The following is a 23,869-nucleotide window of genomic DNA, read 5'->3' as shown; positions in this document are numbered from 1 at the left end:
CGAGCGCAGGTTAGGAGGAGCCCGAGAACCTCACCGGCCATGAAATCCCTCGGATCCGCGGCTTGGAAGCCCTGCTCTCCCCGCCAAGCATCCCGGGCACGCTGCGAGAGCAGCATCTCCACGTCCAGAAAGCGGCGGAGGCGGCTGCTGGGAGATGCTGCAGAGGGAGCCTGGCAGCTGGGGAGACGCCGTGCTTCCCAAGACCCGGGGCAGAGCCGCCGTCCCCAAACCTCGCCGGCCTGCCGTTATTGCATCTCAGCATTACGCCTGCGTGTGCAGGAACCTTCCCGCACGTGAACTCATCACCCAACGGAGGAAGAGTCAAACTCTGAAGAACAAGAAGGGTTTTTTTGCTTGTTATTAATAGCCAGGCTCTGGCTGCAGCCTGGGCTTGACGGTAAATACCCAAGGGAAGCGTAGAAAGTGCTCTCCTCCCTCCAAACAGTGCAAGGTCAGGCTTGAGCACCCAGAGATGGTCCCAAACCACTGTCAGAGGACACTTTCCCTCTCGCTCCCCACTCCAGCACGTGGGCCCTAAGACCAGAGCGTGCACGTCTTCCCACCCAGATCGCAGGAATGGCATCCGCTCCCTGGAGAGCTGGCAGGGCTGCCTGGGCATACCCGTGGTCCCAGGGCTGTCCCCACCACGGCTAACTCAGCTCAGCCACCTGCCTGATGCACACAGCCGCTCCGCAGGCGTTCCCAAGGGAACTGAGCGGTCCGGCCCCACCCCAGCGCCATGACTTCTCCCCAGGAACGTCTGACAGCCCTTCACTGACTTCACCCCCAGCCTTGGAGACGCGGCGAAGGGACCCACCATGGAAATGGCCGCTCTCACCCCGGTGCCTGTTTCCTACAGCTCTGCTCTGGCTCCTGGTCCTGGCTCGGACTCGCTCGCCGGAGCCAGCTGTACCACGGACATGACCCAGCCGAGCCAAGCTGCCAGGCCACGGGCATCGCCCATGCCCAGCGAGATGGATGACCTCACGGGGGAAGGACCAGAAGCACCCGCTGGATTCCGGCAAGATTCAGGTCCCAAACACGTGACCTCATCAGCAAGTGGTTTGGTGTCACCTGGATCCAGCCTGGGAGAGGAATTTGGGATTGGGGGGGGAGAGAGCAGGAAGAGACCTCGCAATCAAAATGGAAAAAGGGATGAAAACCAAACCGCTGCTTACGAATAAAGAATTGAACAAAGGGCAAAGAAGCCTAAAAGGTCTTATAAAAGTATAAGCAAAATAGCTGTGGAGGGGAAGGGGCTGAGATACAGCTAAAGGCATCCTGTAGGTAGGGTAACCGTAAGTGAAGATCGGAAAAAAGCCCAGGTAACAGGCTACCTTCTTCCTGGACCCAGGAAGCCAGAGGAACAGCAGCCCTAGAGAGCAGGATTTATCTCCTGCACAACATCCATGCCACCTTCGGCCAGCCTAACCCTCCCCGCCGCCTCCCCAGCAGCATCCTACGCTCAAGCTGCCTGCCAAAGAGAACAACCCTTCAGGAGGGACCATCCCCTACTCCAGCCCTACCGAGCATCCTCAGGCAACCAGGTCTTGAAGACACACGCGAGCACTTGTCACGAGGTTGACGCAACACCAGCTCCAGCACGGCGACCCTCTTGGGTGCTGTGGGGCGATGAGTGACGTGAGATGCCAAGCGGAGGCAGCATGAAGAAGCCTGAAAGCCTCTTGAAATAAACGTCAGAAGTGCAACACAGGTACAGATTAGAAACACATTTTACTCCCAAGAGGCTTTGGCTGCAACTGCTCTTTGGTTTGAAAAGGAAACACCAGCAGTTAGCAGAGAGCTCTTCACGGTGTGATGCCCAGGGAACATGGGCCCCCCAGGCCAGCCCCATGCCTCCCCACCCAGCACCGCGCTCCTGACACTCACGTGCCTCCTGCTATTTCCATCACCTCGCACCTCACGGTACAAAACAAGACCCAAAGGCACAGCAATGGAGATCGACCTGCTCCCCCAGCCTGCCTGTACCCAACACAGCTGCTTCCAACTAGACAATCTCCCTACAAAAATATACCCGAGGCTCTCGGCGGCCGCTCAGCCACCTCCTCCACACAGGTCCTCCACCCGCCAGCACCGAGGTCTGGCAGCAGAAGCCACCATGGGCTTCTACTGGATTTGGGCTCTTGCAGGGCAGCAAACAAGATGAAGAGACCAAGTCACCGTGGGCGCACGGCCAGTCCTACTTAATGATGCTCTAATGCCGCACCAAGATGTTTTCGAACCTGGAGGCACCTACTCACAGGCACCGGCTGACCTGGACCTGGGCTCGTCCCCGCCGAGCTCCCCACAGCATCCCCTCTCCGCCAGGCACGGGCCCCCGAGCGCACAGCCCTGATGATGTTCTCTCTGCCCAGGGAGCTGCTTGGCTGTTTCCACGTCCTAAACAGAGCCGGAGCTCTTCGCTGGGACACCAAGGGCTTCCCCAGCTGCTCAGCACGAGGGAATCACTCCCCAACAGTCCCTGTGCCCAGCTGGTACCAAGAGGACAGGATCCAGCAGCTCCGTGGCCAGCGCGCGGTGCGGAGCTGTGCCCAGGGCCCACCGCCATCCTCTGCCCCAAGCAGCCGAGGCTGCCCAGCCACCCAGGCAGGCACTCAGGCCCCTGGGGAGGGGAGAGAGCAGGGCACAGCTATTCGGGGTCCCCACTAACAACTTCTCCAAACCCCTCCTCTAGCCAGCAGCTGCCCCAGAAAGAAATACAGCTACAAAAGCCCCTGGAGGCTCCAGCAGCCTCCATTTCCCACCCTCCTCCTACTAAAGATGAACCTCTCTGCAAGCTCCCAGCTCTGGGCATTGATCCTGGCTGCCGGCGCCGTGCTCAAGCGGTCAGGGCAACCGCTGAACCCCCGGCTCTGTGGCACCCGAGGCAGCTGCGCCGGGCTGCTTCGGACAAGAGCAGAGCTAACCCCAGCCCGAGGCAGGAGCAGAGTGAGGGTTCAGGTGGGTGCTGTGCTCCCCGGCTGGCCCCAGCCCCATGCCTGCAGCCTCCATCACCACCAAGCCCTTCTGTAAAGACAGGATTAGCCTTCCTTGGTTTTACTCCTCATTTTTACTCCTACAGTAAAGCATACACTGAACTTACTACATATTAAACAGCAAAAACCAGCTACCTAGAACCAAAGAGCTCTTTAAAAATCAAAGTTATCACATCCTTTTTTTTTTAAAGATCCAGTACGACATCAAGTTAAACTATACAGTATTTTTTAATGAATATTAACAAACTGCTTTAAAAAAAAGCAAAAAAAAAAAAGGGAAAAAAGAAATGCAGACAGAAAACTCGGTAGGAAGTTCTACATCTTTGAGGCAGCATGAAGTGAGATAACCATCGGTCCCTCTTCCTTGGGCAGCAGAGCAAGGTCTGCTTTAACCTCCTTAAAGCTGCACGTGAAGAAGACTCAGCCCCAGGGTCAGACCTGTCACTGAACTGTCCCAGCCCCAAAAAACCGCATCCCGCTCCCCCTCACCGTGCTGGAAATGGAAACAAAAGCCCTTCTCCACCTTTTAGATGCGCATCCCCCACTAGCAAAGCAGGCACAGCCCAACTCTCCGCAAGGTTAATCTGTCTAATACTTGCCGCGGACAACATTTATTAAACTTGTCCTAATCACCTGTGCAGCACGTGGGCAAGTTAACGGCTGCCGTTTGCTAATTACAGCTTGTCACAACACTCCTACCTCATACGAGGGCCAGCCAAGATCACGGAAGAGCTGAGGCTGGCAGGGACCTCTGGAGATCATCTAGTCCAACCCCCTCCTCGAGCAGGGTCAGCTACAGCAGGTTGTCCAGGACCAGGTCCAGTCAGGGCTTGAATATCTCCACAGATGGATATTTAACATCTTAGTATCTCCAAAGACGGAGAGGGGAAGGCTGGTGGGCAACCTAGTAAGCGCGCCTTCAACCTCCAAGGCATCTAACTGGCATGTAATGGGTGTCTCGGTCATGAGAAGCCAGCAAAATCCTGCAGAGGAAAACACCTGAGGCTGCATCGACCTTGCTAGGGGAAATTTATTTTTAAGTGATGTTTACAAGAACTGTGCAAAACCTGAAAAATACAGAAGAGGTAAAGAAAGAGTAAAGGGGTAAATCAGGACTCCTGCAGGAGGGAAAAAAATACAGTCCTCCTTTACCCACTGCTAAACTTCCCCTCCCTGTGTAGCCGAGCCTGCAGGCCAGGAAGGATTCTCCTGGCTTGCTCTGGTTCCCTCCAGTAAATCAGACACCAGCGCACAGCGTGGGTTACTCTCAGCGATGGCAGCGCCTCGGAAGTTGTAGGTTATTAGTAGTGTTGGCCTCACCCTTTAGTGTTCGAACTGCTGGGACGGCCCTTTGCCTGACCGCCCTGGAGGTACGCTAACGGCCGGAGCGGTACAAAGAGGGAAGGGGCCTGGGGGCTGGAGGTAAAGTCTTGGCAGGAGAGCTCGGTCCTTCAGGAAGCAGCTCTTAAACGCCAGGCTCTCGGCCAGGAGCAGGGCACGGAGGCTCTCCTCGCCACGCTCTCCGGTAGCGGCGCAGCGCTTGCTACTCTTCCCTGTGCTGCTGGCAGGGACAGGGGGTGGGCAGGCTCGCTCAGAACCCTTGCAGAGTGTGACAGCCAGCGACTGCAAAAGCAGCAATGCCAAAGTGCTTTTTGGAGCTGTGCAGCCCCATGGCTTTTCCCTTTCTACACTCTAGAAAGAGGGAGAGCAAGGGAGGTCGGGGCAGTCAATCAACGCCAACGATCTGAAATGGTCCTCTCAACTGAGCTTGGACCAAGAAAGGTGGGAGATCCCAGCAGCAGAGCAGAAACCTGCTACTTCCTCGCCGAGCAGCGCACCCCGGGAGAAGGGAGGGCTGGCTCTGCCTTGCTCCCAAGCCTTCTCCAGGAGGAGAGTTACCCAGCCCTCCCCACCAGGCAGGGCAGGGGAAAGAGGCCGCACGTGAAGCGCTGGTGCCCGCAGCAGGCAGCCGAGCTCCCAGCACTGGAACTGCAGGTACAGCGTGAACTACAGTCCAGGGGACGCCAGGTAACTACAAGCATCGTTTCCTCTCCCCACCTCCCTCCTTTCCTCTCCACCCGTTCGAGCTTTTCACGTCGTCCGTCACGCCTGCGATACAAGTGGCGTATCAACCACGGAGGCCAGAGGAAAGTTTACCTGCCCGCCCACCGTACCTCCCCTTTCCCCCAAACTCCCTGGAGGCCGTCTACAACCGAGGAGAGGGAAGGGGAGGCCCAGGCTCACGGGCGTCACATGCAAGCTGAAAGCTGCCGAGGGGTGGGAGGCTCACGGCAAGCAGGCAGCCACCTGGTAGGCGCCCTCGGCCGTGTGCTGGACGCTGTGCTCCTGCAGCAGGCCCAAGTCCAGGAACCGTTCCCCGCACCACATGCACTTGTACTGCTGCTCCCGGGCATGCACGCTGTGGTGCTTGTTGAGGTGCTCGCGCTGCTTGAAGGCCTTCTCGCAGGAGGGGCACTTGTAGGGCTTCTCGCCCGTGTGCACGCGCCGGTGGCGCTGCAGGTCCGAGGCGTACTTGAACCGCTTTTCACAGTCGGGGCACTTGAGGGGCTTCTCGCGGGCCGGGTCGCAGCGGTGCTGCACGAACTCAGAGGAGGAGAAAAAACGTCTCTCGCAGAGCGTGCACTTGAGTGGCTTCTCGGCGCAGTGGGCCAGCTGGTGCTTCTGCAGAGCCGAGGCCCGCTTGTAGGACTTGTTGCACACCGCGCACTTGAAGGGCCGCTCCGCGTTCTGCACGCACTTGTGCCGCAGCAGCTCTGAGGACTGGTTGAAGCCCTTCTGGCACACGTTGCACTTGAAGAGGTTTTCTATGCCATGCACGTGCTGGTGGTACACCAAGTGCGAGGGCTGCACGAAGCCCTTCTCGCACAGGTTGCACTTGAAGGGCTCCTCGGCCTTGTGCGTGCGGCGATGGCGCATGAGCGCGTACTGCTGCTTGAAGCTCATCTGGCAGAGGTCACACTTGAAGGGCCGCTCCTCGCTGTGCGTGCGCTCGTGCTGCCGCAGGTCCGAGGGGCGCTTGAAGGCCTTCTGGCACTCGCCGCAGCGGAAGGGCCGTTCCCCGCTGGGCGTGCAGGGGTGCTGCAGCAGCTCCGACGACTCCTTGAAGTGCAGTTCACAGACGTTGCACTTGAAGAGGTGCTCCCCTGAGTGTGCGTACATGTGGCGCACCAGGTGGGAGCGGTGCTTGAAGGTCTTCTCGCACACCGTGCATTTGTAGGGCCGCTCCGAGCTGTGCGTCCGTTTGTGGTGCACCAGGTGGGACGACTGGCTGAAGCTCTTGTCGCACAGCGTGCACTTGTACGGCTTCTCACCCGTGTGGATGCGCTCGTGCCGGGACAGCTCCGAGAGGTGCTTGAAGGTTTTCTGACAGATGGAGCAGCTGTAGGGCTTCTCTGAGGGGTCGAGAGGCTGCGAATGCTCTGCCTCGGGAGGCTTGTAGGTCTTCTCGCAGATAGAGCATTTCATGGCGTTGCCGTTGTGGACATTGTGGTGCTGCGCCAGCGAGGTCAGGAGGGAGAAGCCCATCTTGCAGACGCCGCACACAAAGGGCTTCTGCTCCACCTGGATGCACTGGTGTTCGAGGAGGTCGGTGGCCTGGTGGAAGATTTTCAGGCACTGGGTACACTGGAAAGAGCGGTCATGGCCTGGCAAGCACTGGTGCTCATGGGGGTTGGAGAGGTGAGCGAGGTCGTGGCCACACACACCGCATTTGTGGGACGGCTCTCCAGCCTGGATGGGGGCGTGCTGGTGGTGCTGCAGACCGGGGTCCGGCTGGAGCAGGATGCCGTAAACGGCACAGCCCAAGGGGTTGTCAGCAGTGCTGGGTGGGATGGAGTGCTCCGGGAGGGCGGCTGCCCCAGCGTGGTGCTGCTGCGGTGGCGGCGGCTGCTGTGGTTGCTGCTGTTGCTGCTGCCAGCTTTCTGACATGCTTGGGAAAAAAAAACGGGATTTTAGCAGTGACAGCTTCAGCTTCTCGGTTGAAAAGGTTCAAGTAAAACCAAAAATCGCAAGTATCCAAGATCCTAATTCCCCGTAGCTGATCCCCTGGAGTCGAGGACAGAAAATTCAGCCCACAGCCAGGATCCTGGGAAGCAAAGAGGTGACTGAGACTCCGCAGCCTCCTCCTTAGATCAGCACAAGTTCTTTGTGGACTGATTTGGTTTGGCTTTTTGTTTTTTGGACAAAAGAACAGGAGGCAGAAGCAAGTGCCTTGAAGACAAGAGGAGGCCCTTCTCCGTGCTGGCTGCGATGTGCTCACATTTAGGAAGGGCGAGGGAGGCAGCCCAGGGAGCAGCTCTCTCTGCAAGGAAGAAGACAGCTCATGTCAGGTCTCAGAGGAACAACGAGCAACTCTCTAGTCAACCTCCCCCCACGGCTCACTTTGAAAATTCTCCCGCGTCCCTGCAAAGTTACCAGGAAGCCAGCGTGGGGGAGCTAACCAGAACCGGAGCCCCCCTTGCTGCTGTGCAAAGGGCCTGGGACAAGGCGTGCTCAGCCCGGAAAGGGTCGGGCTCTGCCCGGCCGCAGCCAGGCACGCGTTTGAGCGGTGTGTTCTCACGAGAGGCAGCATGACCGCCCAGGTCCCAGTCAGCTCAGCCGTTACCCCGTACGCTATCAGTCGCTGGATCTCCCAGCCCCGCTGCGGGCACTGGCTGAGAACATCGGTCTCTGCATGGGCTGAAGTGCACCAAATGCTGCGCAATCAAGAAGCTACTGGGTTAGTTTTTACACATATCAAGGCAGATCCCAACCTGATCCCACCCCAGCTGAAACACCCCTGTGAAGCAGTTCTGCTCCTCCTGCAGCTCGGGTATCGGGGACATTACCCAGGGGATGTATGTAAGAGATCTTCCCCTCTCCGGGCAGCACCTGTAGACTAGGAAGAGCCAGAGAGCTCAGGGGAAGGTTTGCCCTCAACGTTATCCTATCTGCAGACAAAACACGGAACCCACAGGTATTGTGTGCAGCACTTTCTGTGAAGATAAAAGAAGCATTAAAGCAACGGCTCGGCTGAACCTCCTACCAAACCATGGAATAAAAGTACTCTGGGGCCGAACAACCGACACCGGAGGTGCTGCCTGGCCTTACTATAGAGCATCACAGGGCTTTTGCTCACTGAAAAGTTCCAGTCCTTCTAGAGGTGTCCAGTAAAACCTGCTATCAACTTAGAGAAGAGTAAAACCCACCAGCGAGCAGCAGACAGCAGCAGGGCCAACACACCTCAAGAGAGAGGAAGGGTCCAGGCCTTGGCGAGAAGCAGCAGCTAGTTCTCCTGGGCCATGAGCCCCTAACCCTGCAAGAGCACCCCTGTTTCTGCATCAAACCGCCTGCCCTCACCCAGGGTAAGTAAAACCTCGGTCTTCCAGGAAGGCATTTGTTGTATTTAAAACTAAGCGATAAGGAGCATCAGAGAAACCCACTTCCCAGCGTCCCCACCTCCTCCAGCACTCAGCTGAGACTGGGTTGTGCTCAACAGCTTGGGGGCCGCCGGACCGCGCTTCTGCCCACGGGGACGCTGCGTTACTTTGTCCGCTGGCACAATTTTGGGCAGTAAAACACCCAAAGACGCCGTCGCGGCCCTGCCGGTACGCGGGATCTCCTCTTTCTCCTACGTAGCTCACCTCGACTGTCAACACGAAGGGAGGGCTCGCAGTTACGATACCCAGCACCCGAGCGCGACGGGGTAGAAAACTCCAGCGCAGGCCAGCCGCCACCTTCCCCCACGGGCAACGTTAACCATGGCGGGAGCAACCCAACGGCGAGGGCATCCCAGACCGTCCGGCCTAACGGGCAGGGGAAGCCTGCGTCCCCCCAGCAGGGAAGAATAAGAAATACCAACCTTGGCTTACCGAGGGCTCTGCGCGGCCCCCCGAGTCGGCGCCAGCTCCCAGCCTAACTCATCCCTCCGTGGGAGGTGGGAAGCGACAACCATTTACGGAGAGAAGCCGGGAAAGCAGAGGTACTTTCAAACCGGCGAGGCGGCCCGCGGCACGGCCCGCTCCGGCATGGTCCGCTCCGCCTCCCGCCGTCCGGGGCCTCCCGCAGCCGGGCCCAGGCCGCCTCAGGGAGAGGCGCGGCGGGGCCGCGGGGCGCGGGGGCGGCCGGGGAGCTCGGAGGCCAGCCGCCGCCGCCGCTGCCCGCGGCGAGGCCCGTCCCGCCGCTCGCCTCTCCCCATGGGACGGCTCCTCCGGCCCCGCCGGCCTGCGGGCAAAGGCGGCGGCAGCGCCCCGAGGCCTTCACCGCCGCGCCGGGAGGCCCCGCGGTGGGCTGGGGGAGGTGGGGGGGGGGGGGGTCCCTGCCCGGCCGGGGCCGCCCCCGCCCCGGCGAGGCCCACACAAAGGGCGGCGGCGGCGGCCGGGCCCCTCACCTGCGGCGGGAGGCCCCTGTCAGCCCGCTCGCCGCCGGTGGGGCCGCGGCCTGTGCGCTCCGCCCGAGCCCCGCGCTGGCGTGGCGGCGGGAGCCGGGAGGAAGGGAAGGGAAGGGGGCGCCGGTGGCGGAGGCGGGCGGGCGGGCGGCGGTCTCGGGGCGCGGGAGGGAGCGGAGCGGAGCGGGCCGGCGGCGGCGGAGGAGGCGGGGCGGGGCGGGCCGCGGCGGCTGCCCCCTGCCGGGCCGCGCCGACAACAGCGCCGCCGACACCGGCACCGCCGCGGCGGCGGGGGGGGGAGCGGGCGGGCGGCGCCGTCAGCAGCGCCCCGGAAGGGCCTGGCGGGCGCAGGCGGGGCCGGGGCGGCTATGAGGGCCGCGCTGGTGGGGTACAGCAGCTCGGAGGAGGAGGAGGAGGAGGAGGAGGAAGGGGGGCGGCGGGGCGGCAGCGCGCAGGACACCCCCCCGGTGAGGTAGGTGCGGCGGGAGCGAGCGGGGCCGGGTGAGGAACGCGCGGCCTTCCTCATCCTCCTCATCCTCCCCTCCCGGTCCCTGCAGCGCCGGCCGCCCCCGCCTGCCCGTCCCCACCGGTCTGCCCGGTGACCCGGGGCCGGAGGAGGCCGGTAGCGACGACAGCTCCCGGCACGGCGGCCGCGTCCGCGGTTTCCCCCACGAGCGGGGCAGCTGGGCCACCCACGTCTACCTGCCCTGTAGGTAACGGCGGCCCGGCCGGGCCCGGGGCCGGGGCCGGGGGGTGGGCCGGGGCCCGGCCGGGTGAGGCCCGAGGAGGCCGCAGGGCCAGCGGGTGTGCGCGGCGGGGAGGGGAGCCCTGCGGGAGCCGCCTGGCCCCGGTGGGGATCCGCGGCCGGTGCTCCGGACAGGGCCCCGGTCCTGAGCGCGCTGCCCCGCAGATGGAGTCCGGGAGGAATTCCTGGAGCTGCTGGAGCTCCTGGTCTCCCACGCTCGCACCTACGTCTCCTCGCTGGCTGCCATGGAGGAGTTCCACCTCAGCCTCTCGCAGTGCGTGGTGCTGCGCTACCACTGGATAGACCCCTTCGTCCGCTCCCTCAAGGAGCGCCTGGCCGCCTTCCACAGGTAGGGACACGGAGCCCCGGGAGAGCGCTCCTCACCCCCTTCCCTCTCCCTCGGGGCCTGCCTTTCACCACCATCCGCGCCCGAAGTCGTCTCTGGGAGCTGGTGCTACACCAGTAAAGCCCTGGGGAGTTTTCCTCTCGGGCTCCGGATCTGGCACCGGACAAGTCAAGTCTCAGCGTTCAGGGATGAGGCCGGAGCTGTGCCGTCCCGTAAACCACAGGTGGTTTCATTGCTTACATCTGGCTCGGGCAGCCGCCGAGCGTCAGCTGCTTCAGGGCTTCTGTCGCCACCTGGCCTTCGGAGGGCTGGAAATGCGGGGGGGATGGATTAATTTCAGCCCGGAAAGGTTCTGGTTGCACCGATTCGGTCCGATTGCGGCGTACATTTGCCTTTATCTTTCCACAGCTCGGTGGAAATCCTGTCCCTTCCCCATCTTCTGGTTTTTTTCTTTTCTCTACCCCCCCCCAGCTGAAATAGGATCTTTCTTTTCTCAGGTTCTTCTGTGTGGCTGACCAAGTGAAGGTTTACACCAACCAGAACAAAACCAGGTGAGCGAGCAGCAGGGCAGCCTGCCTGCCTGGGGAGAAGGCTGGGCAAGATGCTGGGTGGGTGGGAAGCATCACCCTGCCTGTCCCACCGTGACCGGGCTGAGCCACGTGACGGGGCAGCGTGCGATCACCTTGTCTCCAGAGGTTTCACACCTTTCCCCAGCCGCTCGCATAAATTTTTAGCTTCAGTGCTGATTCTCCGCAAGCCATTGGTCTCATTAGCGGTGGCCAAACCTCAGGCTGCAGGATTTCAGTCTTCCGAAGAGAGGAGATGTGTTTGCAACGTGACCTGAGGCAGGCCGATTCGTGCTACGGTTTCACGGGAGCTAAAGGAGGCAGCCGCATTCACTGCCGTCTCCCATCTGGTTTGTTCCGCAGTTTCGCAAACCCTTGTGGCAGCGTGAGCAGCCTGGGGCGAGCAGAGCCGGGGGCCACCTCTTTTGGCAGCAGTGCCGGTCGTGAAATTGTAGCGCAGGTCTTCCAAGAGCTGGAGGGAAATAGCTTAGACGGTGCTAATTCTCCTGGGTGTCAGCTCAGAAGCCTCATTCCAACTGAATGCAATTAAGTAGTTTAAATGTCAAAGCAAAGGTGATTAAAATTGTGAAAAGTTGCTGAATCTAGCGGGAATGGCAGCCCACGATAGTCCTGGGCAGGACGTAGCGGATCCTGGGTGACACTTAATCTTCCCCTCCCCGCCTGGAGCCTAGACGGCATCATCCAGACAGTCCTTGAGGAGGTACCTCTGTCACGTCTCTCCAGCTTGGTACTTCCCATTCCCTGCTTCCTCTCCCACCCTAAAACCCCTCTGGCAACTTCCACTTTTTGAGTGCAGCTTCTGCACGGGCATGGTGCTCTGCATCGAGTGCATCCTTTGCCTGGAAAATGAGTTTTCATGTCCCAAAAGGTGCTGAGTTAATTTAGTACATCTACGTGGTATATCATCCAGTCCTGCTTCTCCCTGCTACCGCATCTTTATTTCTGTTTTTCTTCAGAATACGGCCAGCATCCTTGAATGCTTAACCCTGGCATTCCTCAAATTATCTTTTGTTAGGGGCTAGGGAATTTGCCTGTAGGAATGCGGAGCTAAGTATGCTTAGGGCTGTGCTTTCTGCAGCACGAAAGGGTGCTCGCTGTCTCTCCTTGTCTTTCTTTAGAACCTTTATTGGCTTGGAGGTCTCCGCTGGGCATTTCCAGCTGCTGGAGCTGGTCTCGGAGGTGGACAGAGTTCTGGAGGAATTTGACCTTCCCACGTTCTATAAGGTGAGGGCTCTCCCTACTTACTTCCCTGCCGGTCCAGAGATGCCGGCTGGTTCCTTGCGAGAGGTCCGTGAAATGTCCGCCCCAAATAAAGAGGAGCGGGGTGGTTAGACTCTGAAATGGTCTCCTCTGGGCCCGTCGGTGATGCTCTTCCTTAACACCCTGAACACGATCTCACTGAGAATGGGACTAGCGCAAGTCTGTGACTTCTGTATCGTGTCCTGTGCAGCAGAGTAAGGATGTTAACTATCTGGTGGCCTCCTGAGAATCGGGTTTCCGGGGCGAAGGGCCGGACCATACGTCACCGTTGCTGCCCCGCTGTGCATAAAAGCAGGGTTGTCCTAAGATAGAATGGGTTTAGGGTGAGCACTGTAGGACCGAGAGCGATGCTTGCGCCTCTTCCGTGGGCAGTTTCCTGGGGCGTCAGTCCAGCCTCTTTGCTTGGTACTAGCTTTGGGGACAGGTTTTGGATTTTGAAGGGCCAAAACCTGATTTCTCTGTCTCCAGAGCTGAGCAGTGGGCTCTTGTGGGTTATTCAGAAGCGACCCACTTACCCGCACCAGGACCGTCCGTGAGAGGTTCTCTGTGCAGTTGGAAAACCTTCTGCAGAGCTGACCACAGGGAGGCTGGGAACCAGGCAGCCTTGCCCACTGGTGTCCAAAAAGGCTGGGGTGGGGAGCCCGGGACTCATCTCGCCTCCAGCACTGTCCGTATATCAGCTTTGCAACTGTTGAGCTGGCAGAGGGGCCTCCCAGCTTCGGGATCCTCCTACCTCTGCGATCCCAGGCAGGGCAGCATCACACCAGATCTCCCACTGTGGCTCCATGCGTTGAGCAAAGCCTTCTTTAGCCCTCACGATCTGCTCCCTGTTTTGTCTTCAGGACCCGTCGTTCCATATCAGCTTGGCCTGGTGCGTCGGGGACCTGTCTGGCAGGCTGGAAGGGCAGTGTCTGCGGGAGCTCCAGGTGCGTCCCCACGCAGTGCGGAGAGCAAGGGAAGAGCAGAGCTGGTGTCCAGCCACGTCTCCCTGCCGAGGGCGGAGAGTGGGAAATTCTCTTCGCTGAGCAAGCCAAACTTCACTGGGTTGAAAGAAGAGAGGCTTTTAGGGGGAGCATGAGTTAAACCACCCTCCGGAAGGAAGTCAGAGGCTTCCAGTCACAAATAGCCTTGTCTCTGACTTGGTTCGGAGAGAGGGCTTCCGAGTCCATCCTCTGGCAGATCCACCCTCCCGGTGCTGACTCCTGCATCTGTTTTCCAGGACATTGTGGACGGCTTTGAGGACTCGGCGCTCCTGCTGCGTGTCCAATGGGAGCAAATCCGCTGTAAGTCAGGGAACAAGTACTTCTCCTTCCCCTTGAGGTAGGGGCCAGTGGGGCTGTGTATTTCAGAGCCTCGAAGACCCTGATGTCCAACCAAGGACCGTTCTCCAGTGCAGCTCTGAGGGCACAGGCTGTCACGCACCTCCCACGCTCTTCTTGCCTGCTCAGCATCTCTGGAGTGTTTGTGGCCTCAAGTCGGGATACTTCCAAGTTTGAGTTGCTGGCTGAAGAAATGTGTGTTTGTAGCAGATTTTGTCCTCGCTGCTGTATGTGCTTCAGTCAGCACCGGCGGTTCCAGCCATCCCACGGCTGCTAATTTTGCTGATTTTTTAAAAAAAGAAAAAAAAAAAAAGGAAACCTCTATAAAAGCCGTAGATGCCTTATGGGAAGGAGGAAGAAGGTAGCGTGGGAAGCTGTTGCTAAAGGGAGAGTGTCTCGCACGGTTGAAAATAGCACTGCCTGATTGTCCAGGGGCTCCAAGCACGCTCAGAGGTGTAGCAGGAGGCGAGGACATGGAGCTGGACTCTCTGGCCAGAGCATCTCCCTGCTGTAAGCCAGTGCAGACAGGTTCCTGGGTCATGTCCTGTGTCGCTCTCACACTGCTGCTGCCTCTATAGAGAAATTTCGGTAGCTGATCCTTTTGCCAAATGGCAAAAGATGAAATCTGGAGGGGAGAGGTTGGAAACCCCTTCTGTTTCAGTGCTCCAGGCTGGGTCTAAGAGAAGAGCTTTGGTTTAAGATTGTGTGTGCCTTAAGCCCGGGACTTTTTTTAGTGGGCTGCTGCTCCTGAGAAGCTTGCTGCCGTGTGTGGGCGAGCCCAAGATACAGCGGTGCAGCTTTTGCCTGAGCTGGAAGGGCAGTGCCCACGGGTGAGTCAAGGGGTGGCAGCTCCTGCCCAGGCTCCATGGTTTTTCCCCGTGGGAACAGCACCCCCGGTGCAGTGACAACCCTGGGGACAGCGGGCTGGACTTTGTCCCTTGCGAGAACCTCCTTTTTAATCCTTTTGCTCCTGTGGGGAGGTCGGCTGCAGAGTCTCGGGTATTCGGAGCAGGATGCCAATGTGCTGCCCTGAATCTTTTCTTTCCACGGCTGTCTGATGAAAGACTCCGGGACTTCTGAGCAGTAAAAATCTGTCTCCTCGTGTTATAAAGTTGTTCCCGTGGTAGATTTCAGCCGTTCCCTTTCAGACATGCCCAGCTCCCGCAAGCTTCAGGTGAGGCGATGCCCACATCGGTGCTGCGCTGCCCGTCCTTGCGCACGAGAGAGCCTGGGGGCTTCGTGGCCGTGGGAGCACCTCAGCACAGGTCGTGATGTCTGCCAACACCCGCGCGATAGCTGGGTTTCGAAATCCTTAACAAAATTCTGTTAGGTCTGTAGCCAGTTAGTTTCTGGGATGGGGATCTGCGCGATAAGGTGTGTGATTACACCCCGAGTTTTCTTTTGGGGAAGGAAAACCAAACATGGATATTTTTAGCCCCCTGGGGACTTTCGGTGAAACTGGCTCCGGCACGACCGGTTTCTCCGTGGTCTGAGTCGACCAGTGCCAGGTTAATGCTCAACCAGTGGCCCCGCTCCCTCCCCGGCCGGGCCCGGCTTGGCACATCGCCCTGTTTTGTAACTCCGGCGGGTGTCGGGGACCCTGCTCCCACCTTCAGGGACGGGGGATGGAGCCGGGCTCGGCAGCAGGGCCACGGGGCCAAAGTCCGGGGATGGGCGGCTGCTGGCACAGCCCGAAATGGGGGGTGTGAGTGGGCAGGTGTGGCAGGCAGGGTGTGCGCAGGGCCTGGGCTGCCTGCCTGCGGGTGACAGGCCGTGGGGCTCCGTGGCTGCGCCCACCCGCGGGAGCGCGGCCGTGGGGCTCCGTGGCTGCGCCCACCCACGGGAGCGGTTGTGGGGCTGCGTGGCTGCGCCCACCCGCGGAGTGGCCGTGGGGCTCCGTGGCTGTACCCACCCGCGGGAGTGGCTGTGGGGCTCCGTGGCTGCGCCCACCCGTGGAGTGGCTGTGGGGCTCCGTGGCTGCGCCCACCCGGCGGAGTGGCCGTGGGGGCTGCATGGCCGCGCCCACCCACGGGAGCGGTTGTGGGGCTGCGTGGCTGCGCCCACCCGTGGAGTGGCCGTGGGGCTGCGTGGCTGCGCCCACCCGCGGGAGCGGTTGTGGGGCTCCGTGGGCTGCGCCCACCCGCGGGAGCGGCCGTGGGGCTCCGTGGCTGCGCCCACCCGCGGGAGCGGCCGTGGGGGCTCCGTGGCTGCGCCCACCCGCGGGAGCGGCCGTTGGGGCTGCGTGGCTGTGCCCACCCGCCGGGAGCGGCCGTGGGGCTGCGTGGCTGCGCCCACCCGCGGGAGCGGCCGTGGGGCTCCGTGGCTGTACCCACCCGCGGGAGCGGCCGTGGGGGCTGCGTGGCTGCGCCCACCCGTGGAGTGGCTGTGGGGCTCCGTGGCTGCGCCCACCCGCGGAGTGGCCGTGGGGCTGCGTGGCCGCGCCCCACCCACGGGAGCGGTTTGTGGGGCTGCGTGGCTGCGCCCACCCGTGGAGTGGCCGTGGGGCTGCGTGGCTGCGCCCACCCGCGGGAGCGGTTGTGGGGCTCCGTGGCTGCGCCCACCCGCGGGAGCGGCCGTGGGGCTGCGTGGCTGCGCCCACCCGCGGGAGCGGGCCGTGGGGCTCCGTGGCTGCGCCCACCCGCGGGAGCGGCCGTGGGGGCTCCGTGGCTGCGCCCACCCGCGGGAGCGGCCGTGGGGGCTGCGTGGCTGCGCCCACCCGCGGAGTGGCCGTGGGGCTCCGTGGCTGCGCCCACCCGCGGAGTGGCCGTGGGGCTCCGTGGCTGCGCCCCACCCGCGGAGTGGCCGTGGGGCTCCGTGGCTGCGACCACCCGCGGAGCGGCCGTGGGGCTGCGTGGCTGCGCCCACCCGTGGAGTGGCCGTGGGGCTCCGTGGCTGCGCCCACCCGTGGGAGCAGCTATGGGGCTGCGTGGCCGTACCCACCCGCGGGAGCGGCCGTGGGGCTGCGTGGCCGTACCCACCCGCCGGCAGCAGGTGCCGGGGGAGGTGCGGGTGGGAGGGGGCGCACGACCCCGCCCCTCGTCGCCGCACCCCGCCCCCTCCCCGCGGCCCCGCCCCTTCGCCCGGCCCGGCCCCGCCCCGCCCGCTCCCCGCCGAGAGGAACCGCGCCGCCGCCGCCGCGCCCGCGTCCCTCCGCGCCGCTCCGCTCCGCTGCTCCCGGCGGGCAGGGCCGGGCCGGCCCGGGCGGGGGAACCAGAGCCGAGCCGAGCCGCGGCGGCCGCCCATGCGCCCTGCGCCGCCGGCCTGATCCCGCACACAAAGGCGGGCCGGGAGGCGACGGGCCGCGCCTGGCAGCGCCGCCCATGCACCGTGCGCAGCCCCCGCGGCGGGCCCGGCCCCGGGCCATGAGGGCGGCGTAGCTCCGCCACCGCCGCCCTCGGCCCGGCCCGGCGCGGCCGGGGGCAGCCGCGAACTGGCGGCGGCGGCAGCGGCGGCGCGGTGCGGTATGGCTGGAGGTGGCGGCGGCGCCCCCTGCCGGGCGGGCGGGCGCCTCCCGCCGTTACTGGCGCTGCTGGTGCGACTGGTGCTGCTGGTGGCGGGGGGGGCGGCGGCGGCGGGCGAGGAGATCAACGCAGAGGTGAGCGGGGGGGGGGCGCGGGGCGGGGCTGGGGGGGGGGGGCTCCCCTGGGACCCCCCTGCCTGCACCCTGCCTGCACCTGCGGCCGCGGGACGCAGGTGCAGGGGGGTGCAGGCAGCGGCGGGGGGGGGGTCCGGGACGCCCCCGGGGGTGGCGGGCAGCGACCGGGGTGGGGGGGGGGGGGCGTGGAGAGGAAGCGCTTTGTGCCCACGCGAGGCCGCGGCGGGGGGTGAAAGGGCCTTTGAGAGAGTCTCTGCTCCGGCCCTCTGCCATGGGGGGGGGGGGGGGTATAAAAAAAAAACTTCCTAAAAGATTAAAAATTTGTCCAAATGGAAATGTTAAAGGTTTTTTTTAAAGAAGGGGGAGGGGGGGGGAATGGGGGGGGGGGGGATTGGGAGGGGGAAATTAAAAGGAAAAATAAATCGGGAAATTAAAAGGGAAAAAAGAGCAATTAAAAAAGAAAAGGAAAAAGAAAAGGAAAAAGAAAATACAAAAAGTAAAGAGAATCACTAAAAAATGTTTGAAAAGTCAGTAAAAAGGACAGGCGGAGGCTGGTGCAGGAGGAAGGGACCCAGCGCGCCCCAGCACCCCCCCCCGGGGCCGCTCCCACTGCCCCCTCCCCACCTCTGGGTGCCCGGGGGGGTGCCGGCCCCGCGGGACAGACACCCCTTTGTGGGTGGAGGCGTGGGGGGGGGGGTCTGGCCCCGCACCCATCTGCAGCTCCCGGGGGGAGCCGGGCCCCCTGCCAGCTGCCCTCTGCCCGGGGTCGGGGTGGCCGACAGCCCCCCACCCCCTGGGATGGGGATGGGGGGGATCCCCCCCACTTTGTGGGGCAGGGCTGGGGCTCTCTTCCCTGCCTCCCCCACCGCTGCCTGCTCCGGCCTGCCCGCCCTGCCTGCCTGGGTGTGGTGTTTGCCCCCCGGCAGCTGGCAGGGACACCCCAGGACGGGGTGGGGGGATAGGGCTGGGGTGGCAGCGGGCGGTGGGCCTGATCCTGCCCCACCAGGGTCTCGAGGAGCCGCATCTCCCCGGGGAGCCCCAAGTCCCCCCCGTCGGGCAGTTCCCCGCCCGCGGCCTCACGCTCTGCTTTCCCCGGCGCAGGCATGGCTGCGGCTCTACGGCTACCTGCCGCAGCCCAGCCGGCAGATGTCCACCATGCGCTCGGCTCAGACCTTCTCCTCGGCCCTCGCCGAGATGCAGAAGTTTTACGGCATCACCGTCACCGGCGTCCTGGACGAGGAGACCAAGGCGTGAGTTTCTCCGGGCTCTCTTGCTCGAGCAGAAGGCAGCTCCGCTCCTGGGCTCTGCCGCTTTGCCTGCCGGCCCCGGAGCTCTGCCTGCACCTGGAAATGCGGGTGCTGTCTCCCATGGGAGCTGCATCTCCCGTCTCCCCTTTTGGGTCCCTTTTTGGGCCACCTCCCTCGCTGTCCGCGGCCGCTGTAACCCCTCGGGGACCTCGGCCGCGGTGGGCTGAGCCCTGGCTCCATGCAGGTGGATGAAACGTCCTCGCTGCGGGGTCCCGGACCAGTTTGGGGCACGGATGAAGTCCAACATGCGGCGGAAGCGGTACGCGCTGACGGGGCGGCGCTGGAGCCAGAGCCATCTCACCTTCAGGTACCCAACATCTCCAGGGCTTCCCACCCCCCCAGCCCCCGGAGAGCCACGGACCCCCTCGGGGAGCGAGCACTGTCCCGGGCCGTCCCCAGTGAGCTCTGTACCCCCAGCATCCAAAACTACACCGAGAAGCTGGGTCGATACCACTCGTACGAGGCCGTCCGCCAAGCTTTCCGGGTGTGGGAGCAAGCCACGCCGCTGGTTTTCCGGGAGGTGCCCTACGAGGACATCCGGCAGAAGCGGAAGAAGGAGGCCGACATCATGGTGCTCTTCGCCTCCGGCTTCCACGGAGACAGCTCCCCCTTCGACGGCGTTGGGGGGTTTTTGGCTCACGCCTATTTTCCCGGTCCTGGCATGGGGGGGGACACGCATTTTGACTCGGATGAGCCCTGGACGCTGGAGAACACGGATGTGTCTGGTGAGTCGAGGGCCAAGGAGGTGACGGCGGCAATCGGAGGAGCCTGGTGGGCCCCCGGGTTTGAGGGCAGGGGGACGCGCCGGTGTGGGCAGGGGTGGCGGGGAGAGCAGCTCCACCGTGGGTGATGCAGGCAGCTCCCCCCGGAGCACCCTCATCGCGGGGTGCTGGGGCTGAGGACCGCTCCCCCCAGGCGTCGTGTCCTCCACCCCGTCTTGCTGATGGCGCCTTTCCCTGCAGGGAACAACCTTTTCTTGGTGGCCGTGCACGAACTGGGGCACTCCCTGGGCTTGGAGCACTCCAGCAACCCCAGCGCTATCATGGCCCCCTTCTACCAGTGGATGGACACGGAGAACTTCCAGCTGCCCGAGGATGACCTCAAGGGCATCCAGCAGCTGTACGGTGAGGAGCTGGGTGGGGGATCAGCCCGGAGCTGGGATGCTGGGTACGTGCGTGGGGAAACTGAGTCACGGGCACCGCTGGTCTTTTGTCACCCCATCCATTCTCTCGCCTGCCTGATCCAGGTACCGCAGACGGGCACCCTCAGCCCACCAAACCTTTGCCCACCGTGACGCCCCAGAGACCTGGCAGGCCAGACAAGAGACCCCCTAAACCGCCCCCCCCGGGGAAACCGGAGCGACCCCCCAAACCTGGCAGCCCAGACCGACCTGACCAGTACGGCCCCGACATCTGCGACGGGAACTTCGACACGGTGGCAGTGCTGCGTGGGGAGATGTTTGTGTTCAAGGTACCTGCCGGGACCCCCCTCCTGCCCCTTCCCTGGGGATGTGGTGGGTCCCTGGGTGGGAGGATCCCCCGGCGAGATGCCTGGCACTGGGACTGTGTCCCCCCCATCCTCTGCCAACACCCCGTTTCCCACCAGGGCCGGTGGTTCTGGAGGGTCCGGCACAACCGGGTGCTGGACAACTACCCCATGCCCATCGGGCACTTTTGGAGGGGCCTCCCCGGGGACATCGATGCTGCCTACGAGAGGCACGATGGGAGGTTCGTCTTCTTCAAAGGTGAGCGGGAAGCTGGGTGGGAGCACCGAGGTGGAGGGGGGACCCCAGTGCCCTCCCAAGCTGCTGAGAGCTGGTTGGCTTCATCCCATCCTGACCCACCTCCCCAGCCGGAGCCGCTGCCGGATCCCAAAGGGACGGGGTGGCCGCAGGCATCGTACCCCCAGCCCTGTCCACTTGTGCGCCTGCCGCAGCAGCTGGGCGCTGCCACCTCACCCCCCTCCTCCATCTCCTTCCCCCCCCCAGGTGACCGGTACTGGCTCTTCCGAGAAGCCAACCTGGAGCCCGGGTACCCGCAGCCCCTGGTCACCTACGGGCAGGGCATCCCCTACGACAGCATCGACACGGCCGTCTGGTGGGAACCCACGGGGCACACCTTCTTCTTCCGTGGGGACAGGTGAGTGGCTCTGGGGTCCTCCTCCCTGCTCTGCCACCTCCTGGCCCCTGGCACGGGTGGGCATGGCAGGCGGCAGGCCCCCCCACCCCGCGCTCCTCACCTCATCGCCTCCCCCAGATACTGGCGCTTTAACGAAGACACCCGCTCGGTGGACCCCGGGTACCCGAAGCCCATCTCCGTCTGGGTGGGCATCCCTCCCTCGCCCAAGGGTGCCTTCCTCAGCCCGGACGCCTGTAAGTAGAGGAGGAAAAGAGGGCTGGGCAGCAGGGAGGGGACCAGAGCGGATTGGGGTCACCCCTCTGGTGGCCTGGCCCCATGGGATGGAGGCTGGGAGGATGCCCAGGAGTCGGTGGTGAAGCTCTTTCGGAAGGGTTTCACCGGTCCCGGAGCAAAACTTGCTGTCCTGGGCGCCCGCAGGGGTGCCCAGGTTGTGGGGTGCCCTACGCCAGCCCACTTACCCCTCGCCTCCATCTTCTCCCCTCCCAGCTTCCACCTACTTCTACAGAGGCACAAAGTACTGGAAATTCGACAACGAGCGGCTCAAGACGGAGCCGGGTTATCCCAAATCCATCTTACGGGACTTCATGGGCTGTCACACGGAGCTGGTCCCGGACCCCCATCCCCGCTGGCCCGACGGGGACCGGCCCCCCTTCAACCCTGACGGGGATGGGGATGGGCGGGCCGAAGATGAGGAAGAAGAGGAGGAGGAGGAGGAGGAGGAAGACGAGGAGGATTACGGCGAGGGCGGCCGCCAGCCGGGCGGGGACGTGGACGTGGTGGTGCAGATTGACGAGTACACGCGCACCATGAGCGTCGTCATGGTGCTGGTGCTGCTGGTGCTGCTGCTCTGCATCCTCGGCCTCATCTACGTCATCGTCCAGATGCAGAGGAAGGGCGCGCCCCGAATGCTCTTGTACTGCAAGCGCTCCTTGCAGGAGTGGGTCTGACCCCGGCTCCCTCCCCCAACCGCCCCACCACCATGGTGCTAAGGATGGACCTGACCTCCCCCTCCCCTTGCCCCTCCCCACGGCCCCGACCCCTCTTGCCCCATTGTTGCTTGATGGCTCCGGCTTCAGAAAAGGGGGGGATGCCCAACCCCCCCAGCCCCCCCAGAGCAGCCGGGCTGGGACTGGGGGATGCTCACGGGGTGGGGGGGCTGGAGGGTGTCCAGGTCCTGCCTGCTCCCTGGCGCTCGCCCCCCTCCCCAGCCGTCACCCTCAGGTTGCCACCCATCGTCTTGTACCCCCCTCTGCCACGGGGGCCCGGCAGGGTCCTTCGTCCCGCGTGAACCCGCTGGCCTGTGCCTGTGCCGCATGGGGTGGTGAGCAGGTTGGGGGCTGCTCACAAGTGCTACGAGCTGGCAGGTCTCAGCTGCCGCCACCTGCGATGGCAGGGAAGCGGGAGGGGAAGGGAGGGCCGAGCTCCCGGCCATGTTTCCTGTTGAATTGTGGGGATAGGGGGATGTGGTGCCTAAAAATAGCGTGAGGGGGGAGATGCCACCTTTGCAACCCCGCTGCGGGCTCAGCTCAGCCCGGACCCTGCCGCCGCCGTGGGGCGAAGCCTTGGGCACGCGTGGGCCCGTGGGCAGGGCAGCGGGCACGGCCGTCTTGTATGTGTATTAAACGGGTCGGGCGCGTGGAGAGCCGTGGTGCCGTCCTTTCTGCCGCGTGATGGGGGCAGGAGCCACGCGGGCTGCCCTGGGCGAGATTTGGCAGATTTTGTGGTAACGGGGGGCTCGCCTGGGGGTTCCACCCTGCCTGGCACCCACAGGGGCTGGGTGCCATGCCGGGGGATGTGGGGAAGGGGCCAGCATGGCCGGCGATGTCCCTGCAGCGGCCCCCACCCTGGGGCTCCCATTTGGGGGGGGCCGTGGGGTCAGCGCAAGCAGTGTGTGTCCCCGTCCCCCCAGCAGCAGACAGAGCTGCCTTTCACCAGCTCCCACGGCAGCGGCCTGGCCGGGAACACAGCGCGCCTTGTTCTCCCCGGGCCGGCACAGCGCTCCGGCCCTGGGGTGGCCACCTCCCTTCCCCGGGTAGGGGCCGGTGGCTGCGGGGGCCGGTGCGTGGTCCCCCCCGGAGCTGGTTTACCGGGTGCTCGGGCTCCCTGTCCCTGCGTGGCCCTGGCGTGTTTCCTGGGGGGAAGGGGATGGCCGCATCCTGTCTCACCGCTGCTGTCTCGGCAGAGGAAAGCAGGAGGAGGCACGACCGCTGCAAAGACCAGGGAAATAATAGTGGGAGTGGGAAAAATTAGATTTTGGGGGGGGTAAGAAATTGGCTTTATCCAGGGAGAAATGCTGCTCAGCCTTTAATGGGATGGCAAACCAACCTGCGGCACGGGGCGGTGATGGAGAGCGGTTTCCCTGCCTTTACCGGTGATGCTCACCAGGGCGGCGAGCCGGGGCCGGGTTTGCTCTGGAGCCGCAGGTGCAGCCTGGGCAGCCGCGGGGCGGGCGGCAGAGGCCTGGCACAGTTACTACACCAGTGGGGAGGCAGGCTGGGCCGGGCGGGAGATGGTGTGGGTCTGACCCATCCCTGTGGGAATGACCCTATGGCGTTGGGGCGGGGGGGGGCTCTCCCTGTGGGACTGGAGTCCTCCCCCGCAGCGGGCCGGGGGTAGCACCCAGGCAGCACCCATGCCCTGCCCAGCCCCCATGGGGCTGGTGGCTCTGGCATAGGGCTGGGTGCACCCCAGACCTCCTGCCCCCTCCCTGGGGCTCCGGCTGCCCCCATCCCTGCCCTGCCAGCCCTGGCGGGAGGCGATCCCCCCCTTCACGGGTGGGGATGAAGCCTTGCCCCCCCCCCCCCCCCCCCCCGCCCCGCCATCCTTTGCCCTCCCCAGGACCCAGAGCTGCTGGCTCGGTGCCCCAGACTTGGCCACAGCCACTTCCCGGCACTAAATTACCCCGAGCCGCCCCGCCACTCGTCAGCCGCTAATTACTTTAAAAGGGAAGGACCGATGCTGGCTCTCACCCCGTTTTCCCGGGGCTGCCGGTGCTGGGGGCAGGGGGGACCCCATGGCCTGGGCCACCCATCCCCTGCCCTGGCCTCCATCCCTGCCCACTTTGGGCAGCGATTCCCAGCCATTAGCTGATTTCCTGGGAAACACGCTTGGCTCAGCCTCGGCACATCGCTGCAGCCAAGCGAGAAGCCAAAAATCAGGGACAGAAAAACGCTGAAGAATCGGGGAGGGGG

General features: G+C 63.4%; 3 protein-coding genes across 4 annotated transcripts; 2 read left to right on the top strand and 1 right to left on the bottom strand.

Annotated features, from left to right (window-relative positions):
* Window positions 1-5,033: 5,033 nt before the first annotated feature.
* Window positions 5,034-6,944, bottom strand: ZNF319 (zinc finger protein 319). Its single transcript, XM_009812082.2, has one exon. The coding sequence runs from the start codon at window positions 6,942-6,944 to the stop codon at window positions 5,283-5,285; it is 1,662 nt and encodes a 553-aa protein (XP_009810384.2). The 3' UTR covers window positions 5,034-5,282.
* Window positions 6,945-9,749: 2,805 nt separating this feature from the next.
* Window positions 9,750-13,752, top strand: USB1 (U6 snRNA biogenesis phosphodiesterase 1). Its single transcript, XM_059824691.1, has 7 exons — window positions 9,750-9,853; window positions 9,939-10,090; window positions 10,292-10,475; window positions 10,970-11,023; window positions 12,178-12,283; window positions 13,162-13,245; window positions 13,539-13,752. Exons 1-7 carry the CDS (start codon window positions 9,750-9,752, stop codon window positions 13,641-13,643), a joined length of 789 nt encoding a protein of 262 aa, XP_059680674.1. The 3' UTR covers window positions 13,644-13,752.
* Window positions 13,753-14,346: 594 nt separating this feature from the next.
* MMP15 (matrix metallopeptidase 15) lies at window positions 14,347-22,255 on the top strand. 2 transcript variants are annotated; one of them, XM_059824690.1, is made up of 10 exons: window positions 14,347-14,812; window positions 18,335-18,483; window positions 18,725-18,847; window positions 18,958-19,265; window positions 19,503-19,664; window positions 19,787-20,010; window positions 20,146-20,284; window positions 20,528-20,678; window positions 20,796-20,911; window positions 21,165-22,255. In XM_059824690.1, the coding sequence occupies exons 1-10, from the start codon at window positions 14,789-14,791 to the stop codon at window positions 21,623-21,625; spliced, it is 1,857 nt and encodes a 618-aa protein (XP_059680673.1). In that variant the 5' UTR covers window positions 14,347-14,788; the 3' UTR covers window positions 21,626-22,255. The 2 variants fall into 2 exon arrangements, with proteins under 2 accessions (XP_059680673.1, XP_059680672.1); XM_059824689.1 differs by lacking the exon at window positions 14,347-14,812 and adding an exon at window positions 17,102-17,233.
* The last annotated feature ends 1,614 nt before the right edge of the window (window positions 22,256-23,869 follow it).

The sequence above is a fragment of the Gavia stellata genome, chromosome 15, assembly GCF_030936135.1.
Source record: "Gavia stellata isolate bGavSte3 chromosome 15, bGavSte3.hap2, whole genome shotgun sequence".
In the NCBI taxonomy this organism is placed as follows: Eukaryota; Metazoa; Chordata; class Aves; order Gaviiformes; family Gaviidae; genus Gavia; species Gavia stellata.
Note: the sequence above shows the minus strand (reverse complement) of the source record. Positions and strands in the feature narration are given on the sequence as shown.

Excerpts from the sequence above, each read along its gene's own strand:
- MMP15 (XM_059824689.1), top strand. The coding sequence starts at position 17,102 with ATGGCTGGAGGTGGCGGCGGCGCCCCCTGCCGGGCGGGCGGGCGCCTC. Across the intron at positions 19,266-19,502 it reads GGAGAACACGGATGTGTCTG|GGAACAACCTTTTCTTGGTG; the intron begins GTGAGTCGAGGG and ends CTTTCCCTGCAG. Across the intron at positions 19,665-19,786 it reads GGGCATCCAGCAGCTGTACG|GTACCGCAGACGGGCACCCT; the intron begins GTGAGGAGCTGG and ends TGCCTGATCCAG.
- ZNF319 (XM_009812082.2), bottom strand. The coding sequence starts at position 6,944 with ATGTCAGAAAGCTGGCAGCAGCAACAGCAGCAACCACAGCAGCCGCCG.
- USB1 (XM_059824691.1), top strand. The coding sequence starts at position 9,750 with ATGAGGGCCGCGCTGGTGGGGTACAGCAGCTCGGAGGAGGAGGAGGAG. Across the intron at positions 11,024-12,177 it reads ACCAACCAGAACAAAACCAG|AACCTTTATTGGCTTGGAGG; the intron begins GTGAGCGAGCAG and ends GTCTTTCTTTAG. Across the intron at positions 12,284-13,161 it reads ACCTTCCCACGTTCTATAAG|GACCCGTCGTTCCATATCAG; the intron begins GTGAGGGCTCTC and ends TTTTGTCTTCAG.